This window comes from Rattus norvegicus, chromosome 8, assembly GCF_036323735.1.
Source record: "Rattus norvegicus strain BN/NHsdMcwi chromosome 8, GRCr8, whole genome shotgun sequence".
Taxonomy (NCBI): domain Eukaryota; kingdom Metazoa; phylum Chordata; class Mammalia; order Rodentia; family Muridae; genus Rattus; species Rattus norvegicus.
This window is the reverse complement of record NC_086026.1, coordinates 105,335,130-105,360,655: the sequence shown is the minus strand read 5'-3', so window position 1 is coordinate 105,360,655 and position 25,526 is coordinate 105,335,130. Positions and strand designations below refer to the sequence as shown.

Here is a 25,526-nt window from a genome sequence, read left to right as displayed (position 1 = left end):
AAAAAGAAAAGGAAAAAAACAAAACCCCAATCAAGAGGGAGAAACATAATTTAAAAAAAAAAAAAAGCCAAAACCATATGGAAACAGCATTAGAAAATTTTTTACTGAAAATAAGACAAGTATTTGAGGCAGAATCACAGTAAAATTACAATTTTTGGGCATCCTGTTACCTTGACACTTTTATTCCACTTAAATACAAATTGACATTTGTAACTACTATTGATCCTAAAGACTGCAGAGAACCTCATATCCTGAAATTTTCTTTGAATACAAATGAAAATAGTTTAAAATTCAAGTGACTCATAATTTGGGAATGGGGTATGGGGTACACACCTTAATTCCAGCATTTGTAAAGTAGACGCAAGAACAGTAAGGAATAGGCTACTTATTGAGTTCAAGACCAGCCTGGACCATATGAGACCCTGTCGAAGAAAGCAAGCAAACAAACAAAACCTCTATAATGAACAAACAAGTGAAAAAGAAACTATCCACAAATGACCACCAAGACCAAACCACCATCCTGGCTTATAGGAGCTATTTAGGCTTAAAGATAGTAATCTGGAAAGCAGCTAGCTTCATTAACGACATTCTTCAGAGGCAGAGGAAAGATATTAGAGCTAAAAAATATGCAGAATGGAAGGGAAAGACAGATGCTGGGGTTTCTACCTGAACACACTCGCCAGCACTGGGGCTGCGGAGGATCACACTCATGGGAAGTTTCATGCGGGGCATCACCTCTGGGGCAAGGAAGTGCAGTGTCAGGGGACATCTGAACCCACCAGAGCTGTTTCTAGCACTGTGTCCTGAAGGATGTGAAACTGTAGCTGACTGTGATTATCATGCACATTTCCAATATGGCAGATGCTGAACTTTTGGTGTTCATTTCAACAAAAATCATTATCTACTCATGGTTTGAGCAGAAAAACTGAATAGCTTACAATAGCAAGAGTATTTGCTTATTATTTTGAGAATGGCTGTAAGAGGTAAAGTATGGAACCAGGCAGAAGTGGTAGGATATGTGGATAAATGTGATAGAGAGCTAAGAAAAAGTAGACAAGAGTAAGCCCACATCTACAGCTGGAGCATGTGGGAAGATGTCTGACCTTGATGGTCACACTTGCTGCCACAACTGTGAATGAACAAATGTTGCCATAATGGGACAGCTCGGCACCAGCACTGGAATTTGGATAACCGAGCAAGCCTGAGTGTTGGGAATTGCTAGAGATCTTTATAATTAAAACTTGTAAAAGTAAAATGAAGTTAAAAATAGACTAGGAAAAAATAGCACTTAAGTTCTCTGTTTGTTGCAAATAAGACAGACCCATTACAAGGATATACATGGTCACTACTTTAGCTTCTTCACAGAAGTAGAAAGGAGAAATGGAGACTGGGGAATTATTTACACATACACATTTACACTATAAAAAATGAATAAGCCATACTGACTGACGTTAGTGCATATTATTGAATGCTTAGAATTTAATAAATGCTCTTTAACACATGCACATATAAACCAATAAAGAGATTTTTAGAAGTAATGACACTACTAGTATTATGATTACAGATTTTGGGTATATTATATACAAATATCATGTTGCATATGTATAACATTTTGTGTACAATCTATGACTCAAAAAGTATTTTGGGGGGACGGGTAGGGGTTATGCACTGGTAAGAAAAAACCAGTGAAAACAGAATTCTGGGGAAGAAAATATTCCTGAAGCCATGAAAGAAAAGCAAATGTCTCCTGGATTAAAAAACAAAAGAAAACTTCTAAGTGTGTTTTGAGACAGGGTCGTATAGACCCCAAACTAGCCTCGAAGACTTTGAACTTGTATTGGGTTTACCGCTATACACCACCAAATCTGGCTGAAATCAAGTCTTGATGAGAAAATAAAGGTCTGTCAAATGATACTGCAAGTTTAAGAAATAAGGACTGAGCTTGGTAACACTGAGGCCACTGATCTTTTTAGCAAGAACAGTGCTGAGACAAATGGGTATGGTGCGATACTGCTATAATCTCTGAATTTGGAGGTGGAGGAAAGAGGATCAGGAATTCAAGGTCATTCTTGGCCACTTTATGAGTTAAGAGGTCAGTTTGGGCAAGGTTGTTTGCATGAAACCCTGTCTTAAAAGCCCAAACAAACAAGCTAACAACAACAAGAGTTAAAAGTAAAGAGAGAAAAAGAAATCTTGGGGTTTTTTTTATTTGGTTGGTTTGGGTTTTGGAGACAAGATTTTTCTGTGGTTGTCCTGGAACGCAATTTGTAAACCAGGCAGGCCTTGAACTTACAGAACTACATCTGCCTCTGCCTCCCAAATGTGGGGATTAAAAGATATCTACCACCATGCCTGGTGAGAAGTCTTATTAGAATAGGCAGAGGGAATAGGAGTCAAAGACGATACTTCAGGGTTAGAAAGAAAGTTCTGTTTAAAGCTGGTTATTAAGAAGAAAAAAAAAAGAAAGAAAGGAGACATGTTAGAGAATGTAAGATCAGGGAGTTATTGAAGAATCAAGATTTAATTCAAAATTATTTAAAAATTAAGTAGACCATATCTATAGACTCCACAACACTCTGAGTCAGTAAGGGAAATGAATAATACTAAAGTAAGTACGTTTTGAAGGAGTAAAACTTTAAAAATAAGAACATAGTGTGGGGCAGAATCTGACAGGGAGCCTTCCATAAAGGAGCCTTTATTAAGAGATTAAGAGGATCTGCTGCAGGTTTGGCTTCTGCTTTCGAAATGAACAGGCAGGACCACGAGTTAAGACTGAAGTAGAAATGGTAAAATGAAGGGAAGGTATAAAATACTCATCTTGAAGAGAGGGAAAGTGGTTTTATTAGAGAAATAGAGAACTGAAGATGCTGTTGAAGAGCTACATAATATTATAGATTTTTAAGATCAAGAACTTAAAACTGAAACCAGCTATTAAAATTCTGTATATTTTCTCCAGCAACTTTCAGCTGTACACACACAGACACACACACACACACACACACACACACACACACACACACACACACACACACACACACACACACGCACACAGGAAGACAGATGAGCAAGTGACACAAAGTTGGAATTTTTTTATCTCAAGAAAAACAGGGAACAAAACATGTTTGTGAACTCACTTTAACAATGAATATAGATACAAGAAGGAACAAAGACAGGAAAGGGGCTAAAATTTATCCCAAAATTATAACTTTTCTAGGTGGGTTTTTTTCTTCAGTCTCCTGAATACTTAGATTGTAGGTGTAAACCATCATGCCATGCCTGGAGCATCTGCGTTCTTTGTTGATTTGTGGTACTGGAATCAACCACACGTAAGACCTTGCACATACCAGACTAGTGTTTATCCCTGAGCTGCACACTCAGCCTGGTTCCCAGTTCTGCCACACTTTACTGTCAGAGTGACAAAGTCTGCCAATTTGAATCATATTGATTCCTGTCTTAGCCTCACATACTTTCTCTTTTGTTTCTCACTCAGCATCATCTGATTTTATAAACCTTTGTTTCTTCAGCATTCTTACATCTCCCGATTCACTCATCCCAAGCTGAGGCTAAGCTTCTCACAAGGACAACAGTAATGCCTTGAATTATAGCCCTTTATCCTCTTCCTCCACAACTGCTACAGGCATTTAGCAAAGCATCACCATATTGGCTCAGTATACACCTTCTAGGGTTCTCTGTGATATAAGCTTCCCTTTATCATCTCTCAATGCCATTCTAAAACTGTCACTGCACTGTTGTATACAAGATGCTCCTTCCCCACTCCATGGAGATGCCTCTAATAATTATCATCATCATGATAGTTATCAGACATCATGGCCATGAACTTACTCATTTCCCTACTCTCATTTTAAGGACAACTGCCCCTTATTCAGGACAAATGCATCAATACACTTAGGTATCTTATTAAATTCATTTCAGTCTCTTCCCACTGTCAGTAAGCCTCTTAAGTATTACAAATACTTAGTACCTAGGAGTGTCTGGAATAGTCAATAAAAAGAATAATGTCACCATAAATGACCACCAATGTTATTAAGTTAACTATATTAATTTCAAACCTGTAGAAATCCAAGATGCTTTTGAATATTTTGCTTCTTTTCTGTAATAAATGACTCAAAGTGCATTACGGCTCGTGTGTATGCTTTGGAACGAAAGGAGGCTACAGCCAGAGTATCCTGAGGTATGAGGTCTAGAAAACGAGTTACACTCTGATAGTCTTCAAAATTCACACTTGATACTGGATTTGAGAAAAAGAAAAAAAAAAGAGTAGTTAAAGACTGATAAGATAAAAATTTAAATGATGAATTATCTAACTTTAATTTTTTTCATTAAATAATACAAATGTATTAGTGGCTAGTATTTGGTCTTAATGAAAAGCAAGATGTCTGCTCTGTGAACACTAGTCAACTCATTGAACCTGACTCTCATCTGTTAAACAGAAATTGTGATATTTGTTTTGCCTTCCTTAAAAATTACTGTAAGGAGTAAATGCAAAACTATAATTAATTTCAGGTTTCCATCTACCCCCAGAGCTAACCCTGTGCCACAGTTCTCTGTACCCAGATCCTGCTGGGAGAGAGCTGGTCTCCCCGGAGTGCTGACACCCAGGCTTACCGGAGGGTCAAGCCACTGTCAGAGACAGGAAGACCAGTAAACACCAGAGATGACCAGATGGCAAGAGGCAAAAACAAAAACCTAAACCCTAAGCAACAGAAACCAAGGGTACTTGGCATCATCAGAATCCAGCTCTCCCACCACAGCAAGTCCAGGATACTGGATATCCAAACACACTGGAAAAGCAAGATTCTGATTTAAAATCACAACTCATGATGATGTTAGAGGACTTTAAGAAGGACATAAATAACTTCCTTAAAAAAATTATAGGACAACATAGGTAAACTCGTAGAAGCCCATAAAGAGGAAACACAAAAATCCCGTAAAGAATTACAGGAAAACACAAAACTATAAATGTTAAAAAAAAAAGTGAAGATGAGATAATAGAAATACATTTTCTTTCTACTGATGACTATGAAATACTCATAAGGTACAATTATTTAGTAAGGGAAGTGCAGAATTATGGAATAGGACTTCTCTATATTTTAAAGGTTAGAAGTTGTTTTGTTTTGTTTTTTGTTTTTTTGTTTTTTTGCCTCCACAGTGCAGAAGACTGAGTCTTGGCCCTTATCCATGCTAGGCAAAGTCCTATGAGCTATTTTTATTCCTGCCTCCAAGTGTTAGTCTTAAAAGACAGAATTTAATTGCAGAGTTAATGAAAGTAATAGCCAAGATAGTAAGGTTGCTTTTAACAGTAAGATTTTTACAAACAGAACTAGGCTATTACAATCAAATGGTTAATCGCTACTTAATCACACTCCATAGGAAACATTCCTACAAACAGGTAATTATTTGCAAACACAGAACATTTATAACCTATTGTGTTTATCAGGCTTATGCATTAAAAAGCAGGAGTGGTTCATAAACTGACAATTTTATAAGTGGAAGTCTCTTTAGGAATATCAGATTGAAATTTTTAAAATTAGTCTCAAAACCTAGAAAGAAAAATGTGATAACCATGAGTATAGCTGAGAGATAAACAGCAGGAATAGGGTTGTAACCATTTGTGTACTGCAAGAACAATAAAAAAGTAGTTCAAAACCCCAAAGAATGTTCATGATTATGTGATCAATATAATTCTTGTCAACAAATGATTATAACACAGGGGCAACTCTAAGAGATTCTTTAATCTTATCAGTGAAACTATAATCCCACAAAAACAAGATTACCGAACAGTTGTTCTAATGCTGTTGTCACACAGCCATGTGCTCAGGTGCTGGGAAATAGCCCAGGGTATTGGAACCCAGGAAAATAAACGAAATAAAAATCTTCTTTAACACTTAAAATGTAAAGACACACACAAACACGGAGACACTGGAGCAAATGAGTTAACAGTGAGGAGTGGCACAATTTTAGTATCACTCTATCATCTACTTCCTAGCTCACAACTAACACCTATTATATATCATCTCATTAAACACTCACCAAAATCTGAGAGCCCCCACCTCATCTAAAGAAAAGTTAGGTATATACCGTGTTCATGGATATAAGAGTAAGAACTTAAAACTGAAGTTTCTTGGATTTTGTTTTTACTTTTACATTAGTGGAGGCAAAAACTCTGGTATTTATGTCTCCAACACACTAGATAAGCATTCTACCTCTAGCTCCACTCTAACCCTAGAGTGTGGTCCTATACATTAACTGTCTTTTCTCAGTGAAAAGTATGTATTATTACCAATTTAAAAAATGCATACGGGCTAGAGGGGTCACTCAGTAATAGAATGCTTGCATACCATGTATAAGGACTTGTGTTCCATTCCAGTGGTGCAAAAACAAACTAATACATAATGCCAGACTTTTTAAAACTAATGCTTAGCTGGCATGACAGAGCACACCATTAATCCTAAGCACTTTGAGGCAGACAAAACAGATTTCTGAGTTTGAGACCAGCCTGGTCTGTATATGGAAAGCAAGCTGGACCAGTTGGGGCTACATACTGAGACAGTGTCTTATAAGCAAACAAACAAAAAAGAAAATAACTAACGCTTAAATTTAGAATTAACACATGGATGAGTTGACTGGTGGATAGCACAAGGAAATATTCACACATTTAGTTGACCTTACCTCCTTTTGGTTTGTTTTGTGCAAGTTTCTCAGCATTCAATGCCTGAAATTTGTGCCTTGCCCATTGGGTGAGATGGTCAAGCATAGAGAACACAGTCTGTGTACTCAACTGGCACAGATCCGATGCACTGTCCTGGGTACTGATGGCATGCTGATCATCATGCTTAAGTACTGCCATAATTTCTGCATAAACCTAAATAATTCAGTCATAGTTAATGGTGTATCTACAGTATATCATTCTATTAATATGAAAGACTAAACATGCTAGCAGAAATTAAGAGAAACAACACATTGACAATAACCTTTCTTATCTATAGCTAAATCAATGAGTAAGAAAAATTGGTAAGAATAACTAAAAACTCCAGACAGACGATGGTTTAGTGGTTAAAAGTGCTTGCTGCTCTTCAGAGGATGGCAGTTCAGAAGACATATGTGAGATAGCTCAAGACTGACTATAACTCCAGCTCCAGGAACTCTGATACTCATTTCTGGTCTCTCTGGGAACCTGCAAATATCATGTGACACCCACCCACACATAAATAAAGTTTTAAGAACAGTAATTAAAATTAATTTCAGAGTAAATAAGTAATTGAACTGATAATAATACATTTTTTGTATTAAACATTTTTTAAGGCTAGAAGACAAGATTTGTGTTTAAGACAGATGTCATGTACTACAGGTTGGACTTAAATTGGCTATGTAGCTGAGGGCGACTTCTAGCTCCTGATGCTCCTGCCACTCTGCCTCTCAAGTGCTAGTCTTTATTATTTGTGTATGTGTGGGAAAGCAAGTGTGGGTGTTCCATGGTGTGCATGTGAAGGTCAGGGGACAACTTTCAAGGAAGCCTGGTTCTCTCTTTCTAATGGGAATCAGGATATTGAACTCAGGTCATCAGTCTTGTGTGGCAAGCATTCTGTCCATTGAGCCATCTTGCTAAACTATCTACTCTGTAGCTTCTAATACTAATAAGTTAGGGAAATTAAGTTTTACATGTTCAGAACTCATGTCAAATGTCCGGAAACCAAGTAAGTTAAACTCTCACCTCTTGCTGATCTTCTTGACTACAACCCAACAAGACATATACTAGGATATGTGGAAGGAGATAGATGGTGACTTTGAAATCATGCTTCATCATTATACTACAGCAGGTGAAGATTTTACTGGCAAGATTATCCCGGACCTATAAACTCAAATGGTTTAAGAAAGATGAGTAATTTTACATTTTATTCTATTGATTGAATGTTAAAATGTACCTCGTGAGATAATTCATGACTGAGTAGGCACTCTCCACTGAGAGAAAGATGTACACTCAACAAGGGGAACTTCAGGTCATCCCTCTAACTGATCCCAAATGCCAGAAGTACTGAGATCCTAGTGGCAATGCAGAGCTAGCTGCTAGCGACATTAGCACGCACGGCCTCTCCTGTTGCACCTCTTTTTCAATGTCTCATGTTTGTTATAGATTAACTTCCTGACTGTATCTTATTTAGCTATTATTAAGTATAGTGTGCTAACTCTATGATCTAATATTTCAACTTACTATGATTATTGAAATGTTAAACTTTAAAGGCTTTTTAAAACTTGAATATTAAATTTTGACTTAAAACAAAAGATGGTTTACTTGAAACAATCTCAAATAAAATTAGAAAATATTAAATTTTGGCAAAAATATTTGGAGCTACAAATAGTTAATAATATTCAACATTCCATACATATTTTGTGTGTTCATAAAAAGGTGAAAGAAAATGCTTTAAAATTGCCATTTAATACGTTATTTTGAAATACTAACAAATATGTAAATTTAAAGGAAAAGTTGTAAATTTTAATTATCCCTTAAGCATTTTCTTAGAATGCAGAGCATATTTTTGTTAGTTAGACCAACAGAAATTTTCTATTAATCTTTTTTTTTTTTACACTCCAGATTTTATTCCCCTCCCGGTACACTCTCCAACTGTTCCACATCCCATACCTCTTCCTGCCCTCCCTTTATTTTTCTATGAAATTTCATTTAAAAATCTCTTTATTTTGGATACAAGTACAGATGATTTTTCTTCTTCCAAAAGTATCACTAAATGGTAAGATATCTGGTTTACATTAAAATATGAATGCATAAAAATAAAAAATATTACCTTTTAATTTGTTCAGCCTGTAAATTCTCTTAAGTGATTTTATTTTGCAATATAAAATGTAGGTATAATGAATGCTTTACAGTAAATTAATTCTATAATTTATTTGATAAGAGAATTGCCTTTTTACCTAATAACTGTACTTACTAAATTTTTAATTAAACAGTTAAAAAATTGTTATTATTGGTAAACATTTTCTATCATATCATTATTTTTGGAATATGTGCTATACATTCAGGTATATATTCCAGATTCTTCCAGAACTTCTGTTCAGTTAATAAATTCTGAACTACGTTCTCTTACCTTTGTTATAAGATAACCTGCCCAAGATGATGACCATTCTGCAAAGTTATTACCTAGTTTACTTAAGTAAATTGGCTTCGTTACTCCAGACCAATCTGTTGACTTCTGGGAACTCTTATATCTGTAATTTTGAAAATTTATATATTGAAAATATATGTGTAGAAATATTGTAAAGGAAGCATAAGATGTTATATGCACCTCTTCATTGACAGCAGGTACTCTGATATGTTTGCTGAGTTCTGGTCAAAGACAGTACTTTTCTACTACTATCTATCTTGAGGGTGGAGCATGGCGCAGGTCATTACATCCTCCTCAGGTACACCTTAGCCTCTGAGTCTGTCTCCCTCAGATCCTCCCAACCTCCAGTCAGTCAAGCTGCTCAGTTACATTATCCTCTACTACTCCTCAGTTCGGGCATCCACTAAATCTACTTATTATCACATTAATTGGCAATTTCAGTACATGGATACATTCTTTCTGTCTTAAGTTTTATAATCGCGACTGACTTCAATGTTTGGCTGGACTGCTTCTGAAGAATTTTCCCCTTCAATAAGCCAAGGGATCCTCAAGCTATCTGTACCATGTCTACTGCCACTTTTGCCCAGTAATCTCGTCTCCTGGACTTCTGACTTCACACAGGATAAAAATAAGCCATCATGCTTCTCTTATAATCTAACCTGTAAACACAGTTGGTGTCTTTAGCTTTCCTTATTAAAATGAGAGAAATTAGTTCAATATGACTCTCCCTTGTGTCCTCAGCATTACATTTTTGTTAAACATGTTCAAACAGCTCTTATCTCACAACTACATAGCTGTAGAATTTTCTGAAAGGCATAGATTCTAATTGATAATTATAACAGTTGCTCTATACTAAAGGTCTCCAGCAAAAATCAAAACAAAACAAAACAACAACAAAAAAAAATTTACTATATTCTATATTTTAGAAAACAAGAAATCCCCAAATCTCAAATATAACACTAAAATAGGAGTAAAACTTTTGTGTGAAAACATTTTTATGTGACAAAAATGCTTAAGTGAATTTAAAGAATTCATGAATATGAACTACAAGTCGCGTTCTGCCTAGCCACATCCTCAAGTTTTCTGCACAATTACTTTTGTGGCAACTCTGAACTGCACTAGATTTAACTGTTCTAACATAACTCTTCCAAATAAAGGTGTAGCTTACAGCTGAGCTGCAATCCAGGTTAGAGACTGCATATAAAAAGCTCAGGGATACCCCACCCGGAAGTCCCTTTACTCTCCGTTACAAATGTGTCATACCATGGGCTAGTGTAATGGCTCAGCAGGTAAAGGTACTTGCTGCCAAGTTAGATGACTTGAGTTTGCTCCCAAAAGGGTCAACTCCCATAAGTTGTCTTCTGACTTCCATGTGTGCCATAGCATGTGCGTACACACACACACACACACACACACACACACACACACACACACACACACGCTCACATAAAAATAAATAATGTAAAAAATGTTAAATAAGAAAGTATCACATACAAATTCTCATTACTGTCCTAAGGTCACTCTTGTACTACTTAAAACTTGGCAGAAATGTGGGCTTCTATGCTTTGTGTGTGCCTATGAGTGTGTGCTCTGGTGCAAATATATGTATATATATGTGGAGGCCAGTGGACAACCCCGGGTGCCTTCTCAGTTGCCATCTTTCCTTCCTTCCTTCTTTCTTTCCTTCCTTCCTTCCTTCACCCCTCTTCCTCCTCTTCCTCCTCTCTTTTTTTTTTTTAAATTGAGACAGTGTCTACAGCTTGCCAAATTCCATTTGGCCAGGCTGGCTGACCTAGGGGTTTCAGGTACATGTGAGAGGTTTGACTTATTACATGGGTTCAGGGATCTGAACTCCAATCTTCAAGCTTACCAGCAGGCACTTCATTGATAGAGGACCCCAACCTCAAAAATACTTTTGATGCTAAAAACTCTATGAAGGTAATATTAAATTTACAAAATTAGAAAAAATATTATAGCAATAGTTTAAATGAATTGAAAGACCTACCTAGTATTAAGATGAGGTTCTAATATTTCTCGGACGTGCTCAGGGAATCTCTTCCACAACTGGTGGCCTGGGCCATTGCTCTGCATCTCTCTACAGTCATAAATAGAAAGTAACTCCTACAAACACAAATGTTACACTGTAAGTCCACAGTGGACAGATAAGTGAAACTCCTACAAACACACATGTTACACTGTAAGTCCACAGTGAACAGATAAGTGAAACTCCTACAAACACATATGTTATACTGTAAGTCCACAGTGGACAGATAAGTGAAACTCCTACAACACATATGTTACATTGTAAGTCCACAGTGGACAGATAAGTGAAATTCCTACAAACACACATGTTATACTGTAAGTCCACAGTGAAACAGATAAGTGAAACTCCTACAAACACATATGTTATACTGTAAGTCCACAGTGAGATAGATAAGTGAAACTCCTACAAACACATATGTTATACTGTAAGTCCACAGTGAAACAGATAGATGAAACTTTTAAGTTCCAAACCTCTTTTTCTTTCTTTTTTTTTTTTTTTCTTTTTTTCGGAGCTGGGGACCGAACCCAGGGCCTTGCGCTTGCTAGGCAAGCACTCTACCACTGAGATAAATCCCCAACCCCGATTCCAAACTTCTTTAGGACATGTATTTCAATGATCCAAACCATTAAGTACCATACTTGAGGTCACAAAGCTATGGCAACATTTGATTATGAACCTAGTTCATGTAAATTAGTCTCTAAAATATAAAATTAAGAACTATTTTGAAGTTGGGTGGTGGTGGTGGAACACCTTTAATTTCAGCACTTGGGCAGGAGAGGTAGGTGGATCTCTGAGTTCGAGGCTAGCATGGTCTATATGTAGTTCCAGGACAGTTATACAGAGAAATACTATCTCATTCCCCACCCACTCCCCACACCCCCACACAAAAAAGAAAAAAAGAACTATTTTGAGACAAAAAGAACTTTTTATAGTCACAAAATTACAGTCCTTAGAATGTTTCTTTTGGTGCTAAGGATTGATTTTATACACATATACTAAATATGCACTCTGAAACTAAGATTCACTCAGGCCATGGCCCTGAGAATCTGATTTCTTTGTGGAGTTATAATAAAAGTAGCTAAAAGTCCGAAAGAGTACATAAACTTAAGGCAACTTAATTTCTAGATATAAAGTACTAAGGTTAAAAACCTCCCCCCCGGGGGCTGGGGATTTAGCTCAGTGGTAGAGCGCTTACCTAGGAAGCGCAAGGCCCTGGGTTCGGTCCCCAGCTCCGGAAAAAAAAAAACAAAAAAACAAAAACAAAACCTCCCCCCCAAATGATGTAAATGTTAAAGACCAGTTCATAGCTAGGTGTGGTAGAACACACCTAAAACCCCTGCATTAGGGTCAGTGAGACACAGGATCTCCACAAGTTCCTGGATTGAGTCTGTGAACTACACAGGAATTCCAAGCCAGCCTTGTCTACATCATGAGGTACTATCTTGAAACTAACAATTAAAAAATCCCAAACCACTATTCTTATGAAACTCAGAGACTGAATGATTCTGTTATCGATCCTGTAAAGAACAAACCAAACCAAACACAGTTGGGCAAGGCAATACATGCCTGTAAGCACAGCACTTAGGAAGCTGGAATAGGATTTAGAATTTGAGGCAAGAATGCCATGACATACATAATTAGAGCCTGTGAGAAGCTGAGACGGAAAGGAGAGATAGAAAAGGGCGGGGGGTGGAGGAAAAGGACAGAGATTTTGATTTTTTTTTTAAGATTTATTTATTTACTTAATGTATATAAGCACACTGTAGCTGTCTTCAGACACACCCAACCCCATTACAGATGGTTGTGAGCCACCATGTGGCTGCTGGGAATTGAACTCAGGACCTCTGGAAGAGCAGTCGGTGCTCTTAACCGCTGAGCCATCTCTCCAGCCCGATTTTGATGTTTTTAAGACACAAATTCTTTGTCACTAATTATCTGTAATAACTTTTATTTTTCTGATTCAATTGTCATCTCTGAGGTTTACTGCCTCAGTCTGCTAACCTAGGCCTGGGCTTCTAGCCTCCATACAATCTTATCTAGGCCTAGAATGTTTTCAGCCTCTTGAGACTTACTGCTGAATAAGCTCACCCTTTCAAGTTCTTTCTGAACTCTGACTGGCTGGTCAACTCAGCTGTTCTGGCTCTAACTCCTATCCCAGCTGACTGATTCAGTCTGGTTTCCTTGAGCTTCTGACTGAATTGCTCTGCTTGGCCTCATACTAACTTTGGCAATTTGTTTTAATCTTCTGGCTCCTTCCTGTTCTCTGGCTTACTCTGTCTTCACCTGTATCCGATTTGCTCTCTCCCTCTCTGTAACCTCTCTCTGTACCACTACCCCAGCAAAACTGTCTTCTTCCTTTTAGTTAGAGCCCCAGAACCCACATGGTAGAAGGAGATACTGGTTCTCTCAATTTCTTTGACCTCCAAACATGCACACACATGAGTGTGTACACACACACAAATACCTATAAAAATGTGAGAAAAAAATAAAAGAAGGCCTTTTCTAGTAGCAGGATGTATTAGATCAGTGATTCTCCTTTGATTTCAGGTCATTTACCTACACAGTTAAAAACATCAGTATGGGGCTGGGTGTGGTGGTGCACAACTTTAATCTCACCACTTGAGAGGCAGAGATAGGCACATCTTTATGAGTTTGAGGCTAGCATAGTCTACATAGTGAGTTACCAGCCAGCCAGAACTCTCTAGTGAGTTCCATATCTCAAACAAACAAACAAACAAACAAACGATAAACCAATAATAATATGCTTAAAGTTACAGATCTTGTCTCAAATTTCAGAGAAACCAGAAGTTAGAAGACCTCTCAAATTCCTATTGCTAGGATCTACGTTAGCCTGACAATACCAATAAATACCTATAAAAATGCTCATTACTTGTGCTCATATGACCTGCTCTTTTTATTGTTATTACAATGAATTAATGATTCTATATGCATATGTGCTTTGTCTGCATGTATAGCTGTACACCACATGCATGTATTTATGGAGGCCAGAGAAAGGCACTGGATATCCTGGAACTGGAACTAGAAAGAGTTGAGAGCTGTCATCTGGGTGCTGAGAATCAAACTCAAGTCCTCTGAACTCATGTGCTTTTAAGCTGGACCATCAGCCCCAATGGATTACTCTTAAGGGATTTTGTTGTTGTTCTTTTATGGCAGGGTTATATATATCTTAGAACGACCTCAAATACACTGTATTAGGATAACATTGAATTTGTTATCATCTTCCTTTACGTCCTCAGTACTAGGATCATAGATAACTAGCTAGCATGCAAGGTCTGTTGAAGATCTACTTCAGGCTTTATGATAGTAGGCAAGCACTCTGCCAACAGAACTACATCTTCATCCTGCCCTTATTTTTAACATTTCTACACCTGCACCTCACCCCATGTCTTTACTGCTTACAGTATTCTATCAGGACTGAGGGTATAGCTCATGGTAGACTGTATACTTAGCATTCATATCCCACAACAAAAACCAAAACACGCCACCAACTTCCTTCTACACTGTCACTGTCTCCTTTCTGATGACCTGTCTGTTTCTCAAAAGCTGGGTTTTTGCATTTTTTTTTCTTTTCCTATCTATTCCTTGTTTGAAACTATCCTGTCAAGGTCAACAACTGCCTTCCTTTTCTCTGTACTCGGTGGGCAGTTTTCAATTCTTAGATTATTACAGGTGTAATCAGCATTTAGTTCAGATCACAAAGATAAGCCCTCTCCACATTTCGATCTGCTAGAACTCCTGTCACTGGCAGGTCTCTGTTTTGTCAGCTTGTGTAACTTCTCATCCCAGGACCAAAGGCTGGAATACCCTATTTCCTTTTCTCATATAGTCTTGATAACTTGGCCTCAAATACCTTAGCTAAAGCAACCCCCCAATACATTCTGAGAACAGACCTAATTATCTAACAAAACAACCAATACCAAGGGGTGGGGGTAATAAATTTACAAAACCAAAAAAACTAACTTAAAATTCTTACAAAAGCCAGGGCAAAGTTGGTTTTTTTTTTGTTTTGTTTTTTTGTTTTGTTTTGTTTTTGTTGTTGTTGTTGGATATATGTTCTCTGAATCTTTTTAAATTTTTATTTTATTTATTTTTTGAGAAAGGATCTCACTAGGTATCCCTGGCTGCCCTGGAACTCTTCAGGTAATTCAGACTTATCTTGAACTCATAGAGATCTGCCTGCCTTTGACTCCTGGGTACTGGGATTAAAAGTATTTATTTTTATTTAAAATTTAAACTTTGTGAGATAGCTTCACTATGTAAACTAGGCTGCCCTGCAATTGGCCAGTCACAGATTTGATGATCCTCCTCCTGTTTCCATCTCTCCAATGCTCAAATTAATGGTGTGCACCACCATTTCTGGCTCCCAAGTCATAAGTCATGTTTTATAAAGGCAGCTGAGTGGCGCAGGCTGCCCGGCTACCTCTGTGACCACCTCCCAGACCTGTTGCAGTTGGGCTCCAGCTCCTTTGCTGACCCACCATGTTGCAGAGCGAGCCACCATGGGTAGATCTGTTCTTCAACAATGGGAATGGGAGCAGCGTTCCAGCCTTGGTCTCTATTTATAATGGTGACATGGAAAAAATACTGCTGGATGCACAGCATGAGTCTGGACGAAGCAGCTCCAAGAGCTCTCACTGTGACAGCCCACCTCTCTCACAGACACCACAAGACATCAACAGAGCTGAAACAGACCCCCACAGCTTTGGAGAGAAAAACAGCACTCTGTCTGAGGAAGATTATATTGAGAGAAGAGAAATTGAAAGTATCTTGAAGAAAAACTCTGGATATGGGATTGGTTAAGTCAGCCAAAAAATATTCCCAAGGAGTTCTTTTTTAAACACCGAAGTGTGCAACTACTCTCAGCATAAGAAACACAAGTCTTATAAAGAAAGGGGGCATTTTCTCAGCAGACTTCTGAAGGTTTTCCTTTCATCTTTGTTACTGTCTCATCTGCTGGCCATTGGCTTGGAAGATGTCTGACAACTTCCACTAAGACCTTTTGATAAGATTTGAATCTGACTTCTGTTCACACAGTGAGGATTCATGTCTGAGCTGTGACAGCTAATTGAAGAGCTAGTATGATCCATGTGTTTATTTGTTCTATAAATGTGGTGTTCCTGATCTAGTGAGACAGAATAGACTCTTTTTTTTCTATTCTTTTTTTTTTTTTTTTTTTGGAGCTGGGGACCAAACCCAGGGCCTTGCGCTTGCCTACCACTGAGCCAAATCCCCAACCCCAGAATAGACTCTTAACATGACGTACAATTATACCTATGGAATCAATTAATAAGCATGCCACACTGATGCCTATTGTAGCATTATTAGTAAATTCTTTGAATATTAGATATAAATAGTATAAATAATTTTAATATTATAGCAATGGTGTATTAAAAAATGATTTGTAACTGTAAGCCAGTTAAGATACTTTACACTTCAAAAGAATGAGTAAGGGTTATTACAATCATTAAAGTGTTTTCCCCAAAGGAATTCTTGGCCTTATAATCCTATTACATAGTAGAAAATTAAAGGGTGTGGGTTATCTGTAAAGGTCTCTTACTTTGTGAATTAAGTAGCAAGTAGAAGCTAAGGTTACCCACAAATCCCACTTTGCAGCACCTCTTCTTCTTGCCTGCAGGATGAAGATTCCAGTCTTGCTGTCCACCATTACCTTGGGTGGTCAGGTTTATTGCAGGCTTAGCGCTCTGCTGGATTAAATTCCAGGGTTTGTACTAAAGTTTCATTGCTTTTAAAATCAGCTGTATTGTAAGCAAATCTGTCTACTTTAAAAGACTGAAAATGAAAAAAAAAATCTTTGCTAAATCCTTTGGAGAATACTGGATTTGCATATGCATTAATCAGTGTCCACAGCTTCTGTTAAATCAGGCTTCCTCCCAGTCTTCTCTTTTCTATAGCATGGCTTTAAAGACTGCCTCTTTGACATGCTGTATATATTCTGTTGTATTTGTTTCATCATACCACACTTAACTCAGGTGTGCTAAAAGTAACATTTTTAACAGTCAGAAAGAAAGAAAGAAAGAAAGAAAGAAAGAAAGAAAGAAAGAAAGAAAGAAAGAAAGGCAGGCAGGGAGGCAGGCAGGCAGTGTAACAACCTAGATGTTTCAAGCAAACTTCTTAAATACATTCATATTGAGTATTCTTGAGTCATTGCAAAGAATGAACTAGATATATGTTTCTGACACAGAAAATTATTCAAGATAAACCATTAGACACAAGAAAATCAAATTGAAGATTATAAATAATATTTTGCATTATTTAACAGAAAGGATATTTTTGTTTGTATATATATTAAGCATTTTCAAGTATTTTTAGCATGTTAAATACTTTTAAAAAGAGAATATATAATTTAAAAAATTTATTTTTAGGTTTACAACAATGTGATAGGTTACACTATGGCATTTTCATTATTTATGTGTCATATTTTGTTTTTATTCATTGAAGAAAATATACTGTTCTCTAAAATATTTATTTTGAATCTGTATTCTTAGATGATAAAGGTGATATAGTTAAGATTTTTACAAGCATGGCATTTATAGCTTTCTTACAAGCATTTCATAGTATAAAGTCAGTAATTGCTATTACACGTGAGCATGCTTACCTGAATGGCATAAGCAGCTGAATCTTGTGCTCGGCTGTTATCGGCATACGCAAGGTAAGCTCTTGTTAGCTCCATCAGCAATCCATAGGCAAAGCTTAAATCTTCTACTCCAGTCTTAATATAAGCAAGAAAAGAATTTAATTCAATAACTGACATACGAATTTTCTTGGTGTCACTGTGCCACCCACAATGAGTGTAGAAATAGCAAAGGAGGGTGAAGCTCAAACTAAGCTGCTATCATGGCTAAAGTATCATCCAAAGCTAAGAAGTCAAACACTGTATCTTCTTAGCATGTTATGAAACTGTATCAAAATCATTCAACTTTTGAATAGTTAGGCCAGTTTGTATTTAATAGGCAGAAAGGAAACTGCAGGGATGACAAGATGGCTCAGTGGGTCAAGGTGCTTGCTTGCTTGACCTACAAAATTGTTCTCTGACCTCCACTTGTGTGCAGTGGCGCGCGCGCGCGCGCACACACACACACACACACACACACAAATGATAATAAAATTTAAAAAGCAAACTGTATTCATAGCAGTTCCTAAACTACTCTGTAAAGCCTAAGAGTTGCTTTACAGAAGGTAGTTAGTTACTCCATGGTAATTTCAACATTCTTTCCACTCAGATTCACCAGGGACACAACAAACATCTCATTTTTGATTGTTGCTGTATCTCAGCAGAAGAGACTTGCCTAGTAGCAAGGCCCTGAATTCAATCCCTAGCACTGAAAACAAACAAACCCACACATACACACAAGCAAGCAAGCAAAAAGAACAAATTGATTGTTAACATGGATTTTCCTAAAATATATACATTACTAGAATATCCTAAGAAACTAGTTTTCTATGGAAACACTACCAATTATTTTCAAGTGTTAATCTTTAGATAACTAATTAGGCCTTAACTATTATCATAATTAGATTACACATTAGATTGGCATTTGACTAGACTTCCATGACAGTATTTAGTTAGTAATAAAAGCTATTTAAAATGTCGGACTGTACAAATGGAACATATAAAACTCAATTCAGGGAGAAAGACTGCTCAGCAGTTAAGAGTACTGGATGCTCTTGCTGAGGACCTGGGCTCACTATCCAGTACCCACATGAAAACGCAAAACTGTCTTCAATTTCAGGGGATCCAATGGCCTCTTCTGGCTTCTGTGGACACAAAGCAGGCACGTGGCACACAGATATATATTTAGGTAAAACCTCATACACAAGAAAAAAATAAAACAAAACAAAAACAACAACAGAAAAGATAACTTAGACAAAGAAACATCACTCAAAATTACCATTACTTACCACAAATGTAAAATCTTTTCCCTGAGTTTCTGTTGTTGAGAAATCTAATCGTCCTGGGTCTATTGCTCCCAGTTCTCCTAAACATTCCCCACAGAGCAAGCGAGCTTGAGAGTTTGCATCTTGGCAGCCTTTCAAAATTACTGTCACAAGCTGGGAGATAACAGGCTCCACTGTTTCACTATCAGTTGCATATTTTATCAGTTTTTCCTTAAATAAAAGTAGAAAGTTTATATAGAACTCTTACAGCATGTTTTCCTAAACTAGAGAGCTTAAATTCCTATATCTTCAATCTTTGAAATTAGTTTTTGATGACTTTGTAGAATATACCACACAGTATGTTTTGAACAATGTGCTCTTAACTACTAAGACACCTCTCTTGCCCAAGAATTATTTTTTAGATAGTATAACTTAGTGCTCATTTCTGTTAAGCCTATATGTATTTTGCCAGCTTTAAATGGTATATAACGATACACATATTTTTACTTCTACATATTCTTTTACATATTTTACTCGCTCATATAAAAAGTGCTGTTTATTTGTTGGAATATGTAACATTCATAGAGATTCTTTTCTTGTCCAAATATTATTTCATCTTAGATTTATAATTATATCAGATAAATATATAAATAGTGTTATTTTTTTTTTTACAAAGTCTGCTCTGTCATGTAGACTAAATAAAACCCATCCTCAAATGAATGTGTTAGAAAGGGCTAACTTGTAAAAATGGTATTTCTTCAGTTCTTGTGTATTTAAAGCTGTGTTCTTAACCATGAGCCTCTAATAAGCCCAGAGATTTTGTTTCTTTTTTTCTTTTTTCTTTTTGGAGGGGGGACAGAGAGGGGCAGGGGGAGGTCTGTAAGCCCCTGTATCAATTTAGCTTCCTTGACCTTGCCATTGGATTTTAAAGGGATGGGGTGTTGGAGAGATGGATCAACAGTTAAAGTGTACCTGCTGATCTGACAGAGGACCTGGGTTCAGTTCCCAGTCCTCACATGGTGGCTTACAAACATTTATAACCCCAGTTTCAGTTCTGACCTATGCAGGCACCAGGCATGTATACATACAAAACAAAAAAATTTATGTATATGTGTATATTATATATATATGTGTGTGTATTATACATTATATAAAATATGTATATATAAGTCTATGTATAAAAATAAGTCTAAAAAATTAAACAAATTTTCTTTTTTGTTTGAAAGTTTGATTTTTCTACATTACTAAACTCTATGACTTATTTGAGTTGACTACTTGGTATTTTCTTTGTATAAAATGGAGTATTTCAATATTTGTAATAGATAATTTGTTTCCAGAAAGCTACCTTGAATTAGCTTCAAATATCAATTCTGTTAAATTACTCCGGTATCTTCAAAAGATACTAATTATTTTTAATGTTTTATCAATGACATATTTTTTTAGTCAAGAGTAGTCCATAATTTGTTCATTGTTTTCTTTTTTTTTTTAATGTCTTTTTTAAATTTGAATTTTACTTTTATTTATTTGTTACTTATATGAGTACACTGTAGCTGTCTTCAGACACACCAGAAGAGGGCATTGGATTCCATTACAGAGGGTGGTAAGCCACCATGTGGTTGCTGGGAATTGAACTCAGGACCTCTGGAAGAGCAGACAGTGCTCTTAACCGCTGAGCCATCTCTCCAGCCCCATTGTTTTCAATTGATTGCCTGTTCAGTCACCTGTGGTTCATATCTTCTTGATTATGTCCTTTAATCTCACTTATTCAACTTTATTTTTCTAAAGTGCACTTGTCTGAGTATGTGTGTGTTTACAATGTGAGTGACTGCATGTAAAGTGCCAGAAGATGGCATTGGATAGTTTTTTTCCATCACTTTCTACCTGTTCCTTTGAGGCAAGGTCTTCTTGTACCTGGGGCTCATGTTTTCTAGGCGAGGCTGAAAACTGACAAACCTCCAAGTCAGAGCTGGGATTATAGACATAGAATCCATAACCTGTTATGTTGGTGTTGGGATCTGAACTCTGATCTTCACAACTGACAGCAAGTACTATTAACCAGACAGTCATCTGTCTAGCACTTTCTGATTAAAATTTAAATTCTCCTTCATTTTTTTCTGAACTTACAAATACTTGAAATGCTTAACTTAGGTTATAATGATAAATCTAGGGTGGTTTTTTTTTTTTTTTTTACTTTTTTGGTGTTTAAGAAAGAATTGTCACAAACTGACTTTTTTTCTTTGAGACAAGTTCTCACCTTAGGCTGGTCTTAGGCAATTGTTCCTATCTCAGCCAGCTTTTCAAGTGCTGGGATTCCTTTTTTACTTTATTTTGTAGTCTTACCCTTGGCTGACCTGGAACTTTTAACGTAGACCAGGCTGGCCTTGAACTAACAGAGATTCACCTTTTTCTACCTCCTCAATGCTGGGATTAAAGACATGCATCACCACATGTAGCTTTCTTATAGGTAATTTTTCTACTCATATTGTGAACCCTCCATATAGGCTCTAACAGTAAGCACTTTGTAATGGCTTTAAGATTTTCATTCATTTATACATACATACATACATACATCCATACATACATACCTATGCCAGCATAGCAAAGTTATTTGTTTAAAAATAAAACAGCATTTTATTTATTTATTTATTTATTGGTTATCAGAGGTAGGATTTAATAAATTTATTTCTACAAGACCTTTAGGCCTTCCTTCCCCTTGTCTCTTTTCTTTTGTTTATAAAAGGGTCTCTAAAGCATGCTTTCTCCTCTGTCCTAGTCCTCTACTCCTCCCAGAGACCATGACTGTTGGAGACCTAAGCATCTTAATACTTTGCAGTATCCTTTATGCAGAAAGTACCTGGAAGGCATCTCCAGTGTTGTTATACTGGGAATGAAGCCATCCTTCTCTTTAAACAGATTGTTCAGATTCTGCAGACCTCAGGACCCTGTCCTCTAATGATATTTAAGGTGTGGATTAGGCTTAGATTTTATGTGCTTTCCATGTTACAACTTTTTGTTTGTAGGGTTTCTCTGTATAGCCTTGACTGTTCTGGAGCTCACGCTGTAGGCCAGGCTAGCCTCTGCCTCTTGAGAGCTGGGATTAAAGGTATACACCACCACCGCCCAACTTCTGTTGCTGAAGAAACTGAGCTGCTTCAGGCACTCATCTTTATTCCAGGACAATCTAGAAGTCTCTAGCATTTTATTTTCAATGAATTCGTTTCTGCTTTGAAATAATTAGTAAACATGACTTTTAAATAAAATTCTGAATTCCCATCAAAATTAATTTGTGCTTCTTACTTTCTTGTCTGTCTTGAATTTGCCCAAAAGGATTCTTTTAATAGGAGTAGCAACAGAGGGAAGTCTGAGAGAAAGGAACAAAGGGAAGGATGGGAGAAAGGAACAGAGGGAAGGTTTGTGGCTAGTTTAGGCTACTCAAAATCAAATAAACAAACATTAAAAAAGTTAGCTTATTCCAATTATAAAGTAATAAAATTACTAAACTTTTTATTACAGATATCAATGGGGTAGTTACACTAGAAGAATCACATAAATTACTAATATACTAACATCTAAACCCCAACTTGTAATAAAGTCATCATGGCTGGGAGATGCCTCAGTGAATTAAGATTGTTTATTGTGCAAGCATGAGGACCTGAGTTCAAACATCTACTACTTACTTTAAAAAGTGGGAAATGATTGTACATGGCTGGAAACCCAGAGTTGGGAGGCAGAGGCAGGAGGCTACCAGAAGCAATGTAGACAGCCAATCTAGCCTACACAGTGAGCTTTCAGTTTAATGAGAGACTATCTGAAAAGCAGAGTGATAGAGTAAGACATCTGCACATATGAGGATGTTATGCCACATAATAAAAATAATTTTTAAAGGTTCAAAGAAGATGCAGGAAGATGTCTGCACACATGAGAATGCACAACATATTTATGGCACATAAATAAAAATAATTCTTAAAAATGCAAAGAAGATGCAGTAGACTAAAGTACAACTATAAAATCAGGACCTTTGAGACTGAAACTGAAGGGCATCTATCACAGATTGCTGATTTTTTCAGTCAGATCTGATAATCTATGTAAAATAAAAATGTATAAGCAATGAAGACTAAATCTTTTGAGTTCTCAAGCAAAAATGCCAATCGATCATCAATAGGTTTTATCTATCTATCTATCTATCTATCTATCTATCTATCTATCTATCTATCTATCTCTATTTACATATATATGTATGTATATATTTTGAATTATATCACTTTAGCATACCTGGTTTTTGTACAAGGTTTCCTTCAAGCTGGTAAGAGCATGAATACGAACATCTACATTTTCATGCTGAATTGCTTTCATAGAGAGCTGGAGAGTGGTTTGAAGATCAGTACTCTCAGAGGTTTCCTATACACAGAGCATAGACGCATTCCATATTAACTATCTTGAAAACATATGAAAGGCCTGCATTCGCTATGTAATCAGTTACTGTTAAAATACCTAAAGTATAACCCAACTAACGTTTTTCCAACCCTTTCTTTGCAAAGTCTATGTCATCAGAGTAATTTTTTGAGGGAAAATCATTTTTATTCTAAAATCTTTAGAACTAAAAATTTTTCTTCCAATTAAATAAAAACTTACCTAAAATAAGTGCTTCTTGATAATAATAATAATTTTAGAAAAGATACAAGCTTTCCCTAATTTGTGGATGCTACACAATGACCCTGAGGCAGAACTGTGGACTTTGTACATAATTTTCACACCTAGATAAGATAGATAAGGTCTTTCACACCTCAAAATCTTAAATTCTAGTTTCAGTTCTGAAATTCTATGAAATTGCAGTATTTTCATAATTTTAGAAATTCTGTAAGATTTCAAGATGATCAAGAATCATTTAGATCAGACATAATGACATTATAGTATAATCATAGTGATACTATGGTTTACGGCATGATACAGCAAGAATCACCCCACATCTTTCCTTTCAGGAATGTAGAGATGGTGGCCTCTATCTAATGCCAATGTGTCTCTTGCCTAAACAGGATGTGGTAGTAGTATATGACCATAATTCTAGCACTTGGAATGGTAGGCAGGTGGATGAGATGTTCAAGACCAGCCTCAGCTACATAGTGTTATTTGAAGAGAGCCTCAGCTATAAAAGATGGTCACAAAACAAAGCAAAACAAAATAAAAATTTAAATGACAGAGTTTCCCTCCCAAGTTTACTGATTCATAGTACTATAATCACCATGGTAACAATGGTTATACTTTTCTTTTTTTTTTAGAATTATTTATTTATTTAATGTATATGAGTACATGTAGCTATCTTCAGACACAGCAGAAGAGGACATCGGATCCCATTACAGAAGGTTGTGAGCCACCGTGTGGTTGCTGGGATTGAACTCAGGACCTCTGGAAGAGCAGTCAATGTTCTTAACCACTGAGCCATCTCTCCAGCCCTATATTTTTTTATTTTTTAAGACAGGGTTTTCTATGTTGTCTTGGCTGGCACTCATTAAGAACATGCTGGCCTCAAACGTATGGAGATCCTCCTGGCTCTGCTTTCAGAACACTGGGATTACCCGAAAGAGCCGATGCACCAAGCTGTGATGGTAAAGGGTCTTTCTTAGTGTACTAGAATCAGGTACAATTTTGTATTCAAGATCTTCCATATCATAAATAAAGAAATGAAATACCTTTCTATATTCCTGCAGAACTGCTTTTATCTTTTCTAATTCTGGATGATCAGGCAGAAAATATATTTCATGAAGAAAATCTTGCACGGCAACCCTAATAGTTACAAAGAATTATTTGTAAGAATATCAATGTAAAAACTGAAGGTAAAGCTATAACATTCATACTTAAAAGCTCATTGTGATTATTCACATGCAAAGTAATCTTCCTAGCCATGTCTAGGGTTCCAAATAAATTAATACTAGCAATTACTCTATGAATAATTCAGTGGTAGAGTGACTGCTTAGCATGCACAAGGCCTGAGCTCAATCTCTAATATCACAAATTAAATAAATATATTAAAATACTTAATAATGGCAACTAACCACAGCTATGAAATAGTCTTGATATTCTGTTATATCAGGGGCCCACAATAAACCATACCTCTCCGTATGAACATTCATATTTATGGAACCTTGTTCCTCTAGCAAATACATATGCTACATATTTGCTAAATACATGTGGTAGAAGATATGCTGTGGACAGAAAAGCACTTAGGCCTGGCGGTTTCCATTTTTGTGCTCAGGAAAATACTGAATCTCCGTGGGAGAAATCTGGCTATCAACATAGACAGGGCACACAGAGAGGAGAGCTCTGACATTACTTTGACAGTCTACCTTCTAGCCAAATGTGGCCATTCCAGTGACCTCCGGTGAGATCAATAGAAGAAATAACAAGCTGAACTCAGTCTAAACTACAAAATG

The 25,526-nt window shown here is 36.6% G+C and overlaps 1 protein-coding gene and 1 pseudogene across 4 annotated transcripts in view; one reads left to right on the top strand and one right to left on the bottom strand.

Annotated features, from left to right (window-relative positions):
• The window catches only part of Atr (ATR serine/threonine kinase), a 97,444-nt gene that overhangs the window by 43,087 nt on the left and 28,831 nt on the right, over positions 1–25,526 (bottom strand). For all 4 annotated transcript variants that reach the window (XM_063266146.1, NM_001427167.1, XM_006243600.5 and 1 more), the window contains exons 20-28: positions 24,786–24,879; positions 23,371–23,496; positions 19,123–19,329; positions 17,819–17,932; positions 11,143–11,258; positions 9,120–9,240; positions 7,733–7,870; positions 6,691–6,883; positions 4,071–4,249 (exon numbers count right to left, since the gene is read on the bottom strand). In XM_063266146.1, coding sequence (XP_063122216.1) covers positions 4,071–4,249; positions 6,691–6,883; positions 7,733–7,870; positions 9,120–9,240; positions 11,143–11,258; positions 17,819–17,932; positions 19,123–19,329; positions 23,371–23,496; positions 24,786–24,879 — 1,288 coding nt within the window. The remainder of the gene's footprint in view (positions 1–4,070; positions 4,250–6,690; positions 6,884–7,732; positions 7,871–9,119; positions 9,241–11,142; positions 11,259–17,818; positions 17,933–19,122; positions 19,330–23,370; positions 23,497–24,785; positions 24,880–25,526) is intronic.
• Positions 15,682–16,205, top strand: Bnip3-ps2 (BCL2 interacting protein 3, pseudogene 2; annotated as a pseudogene).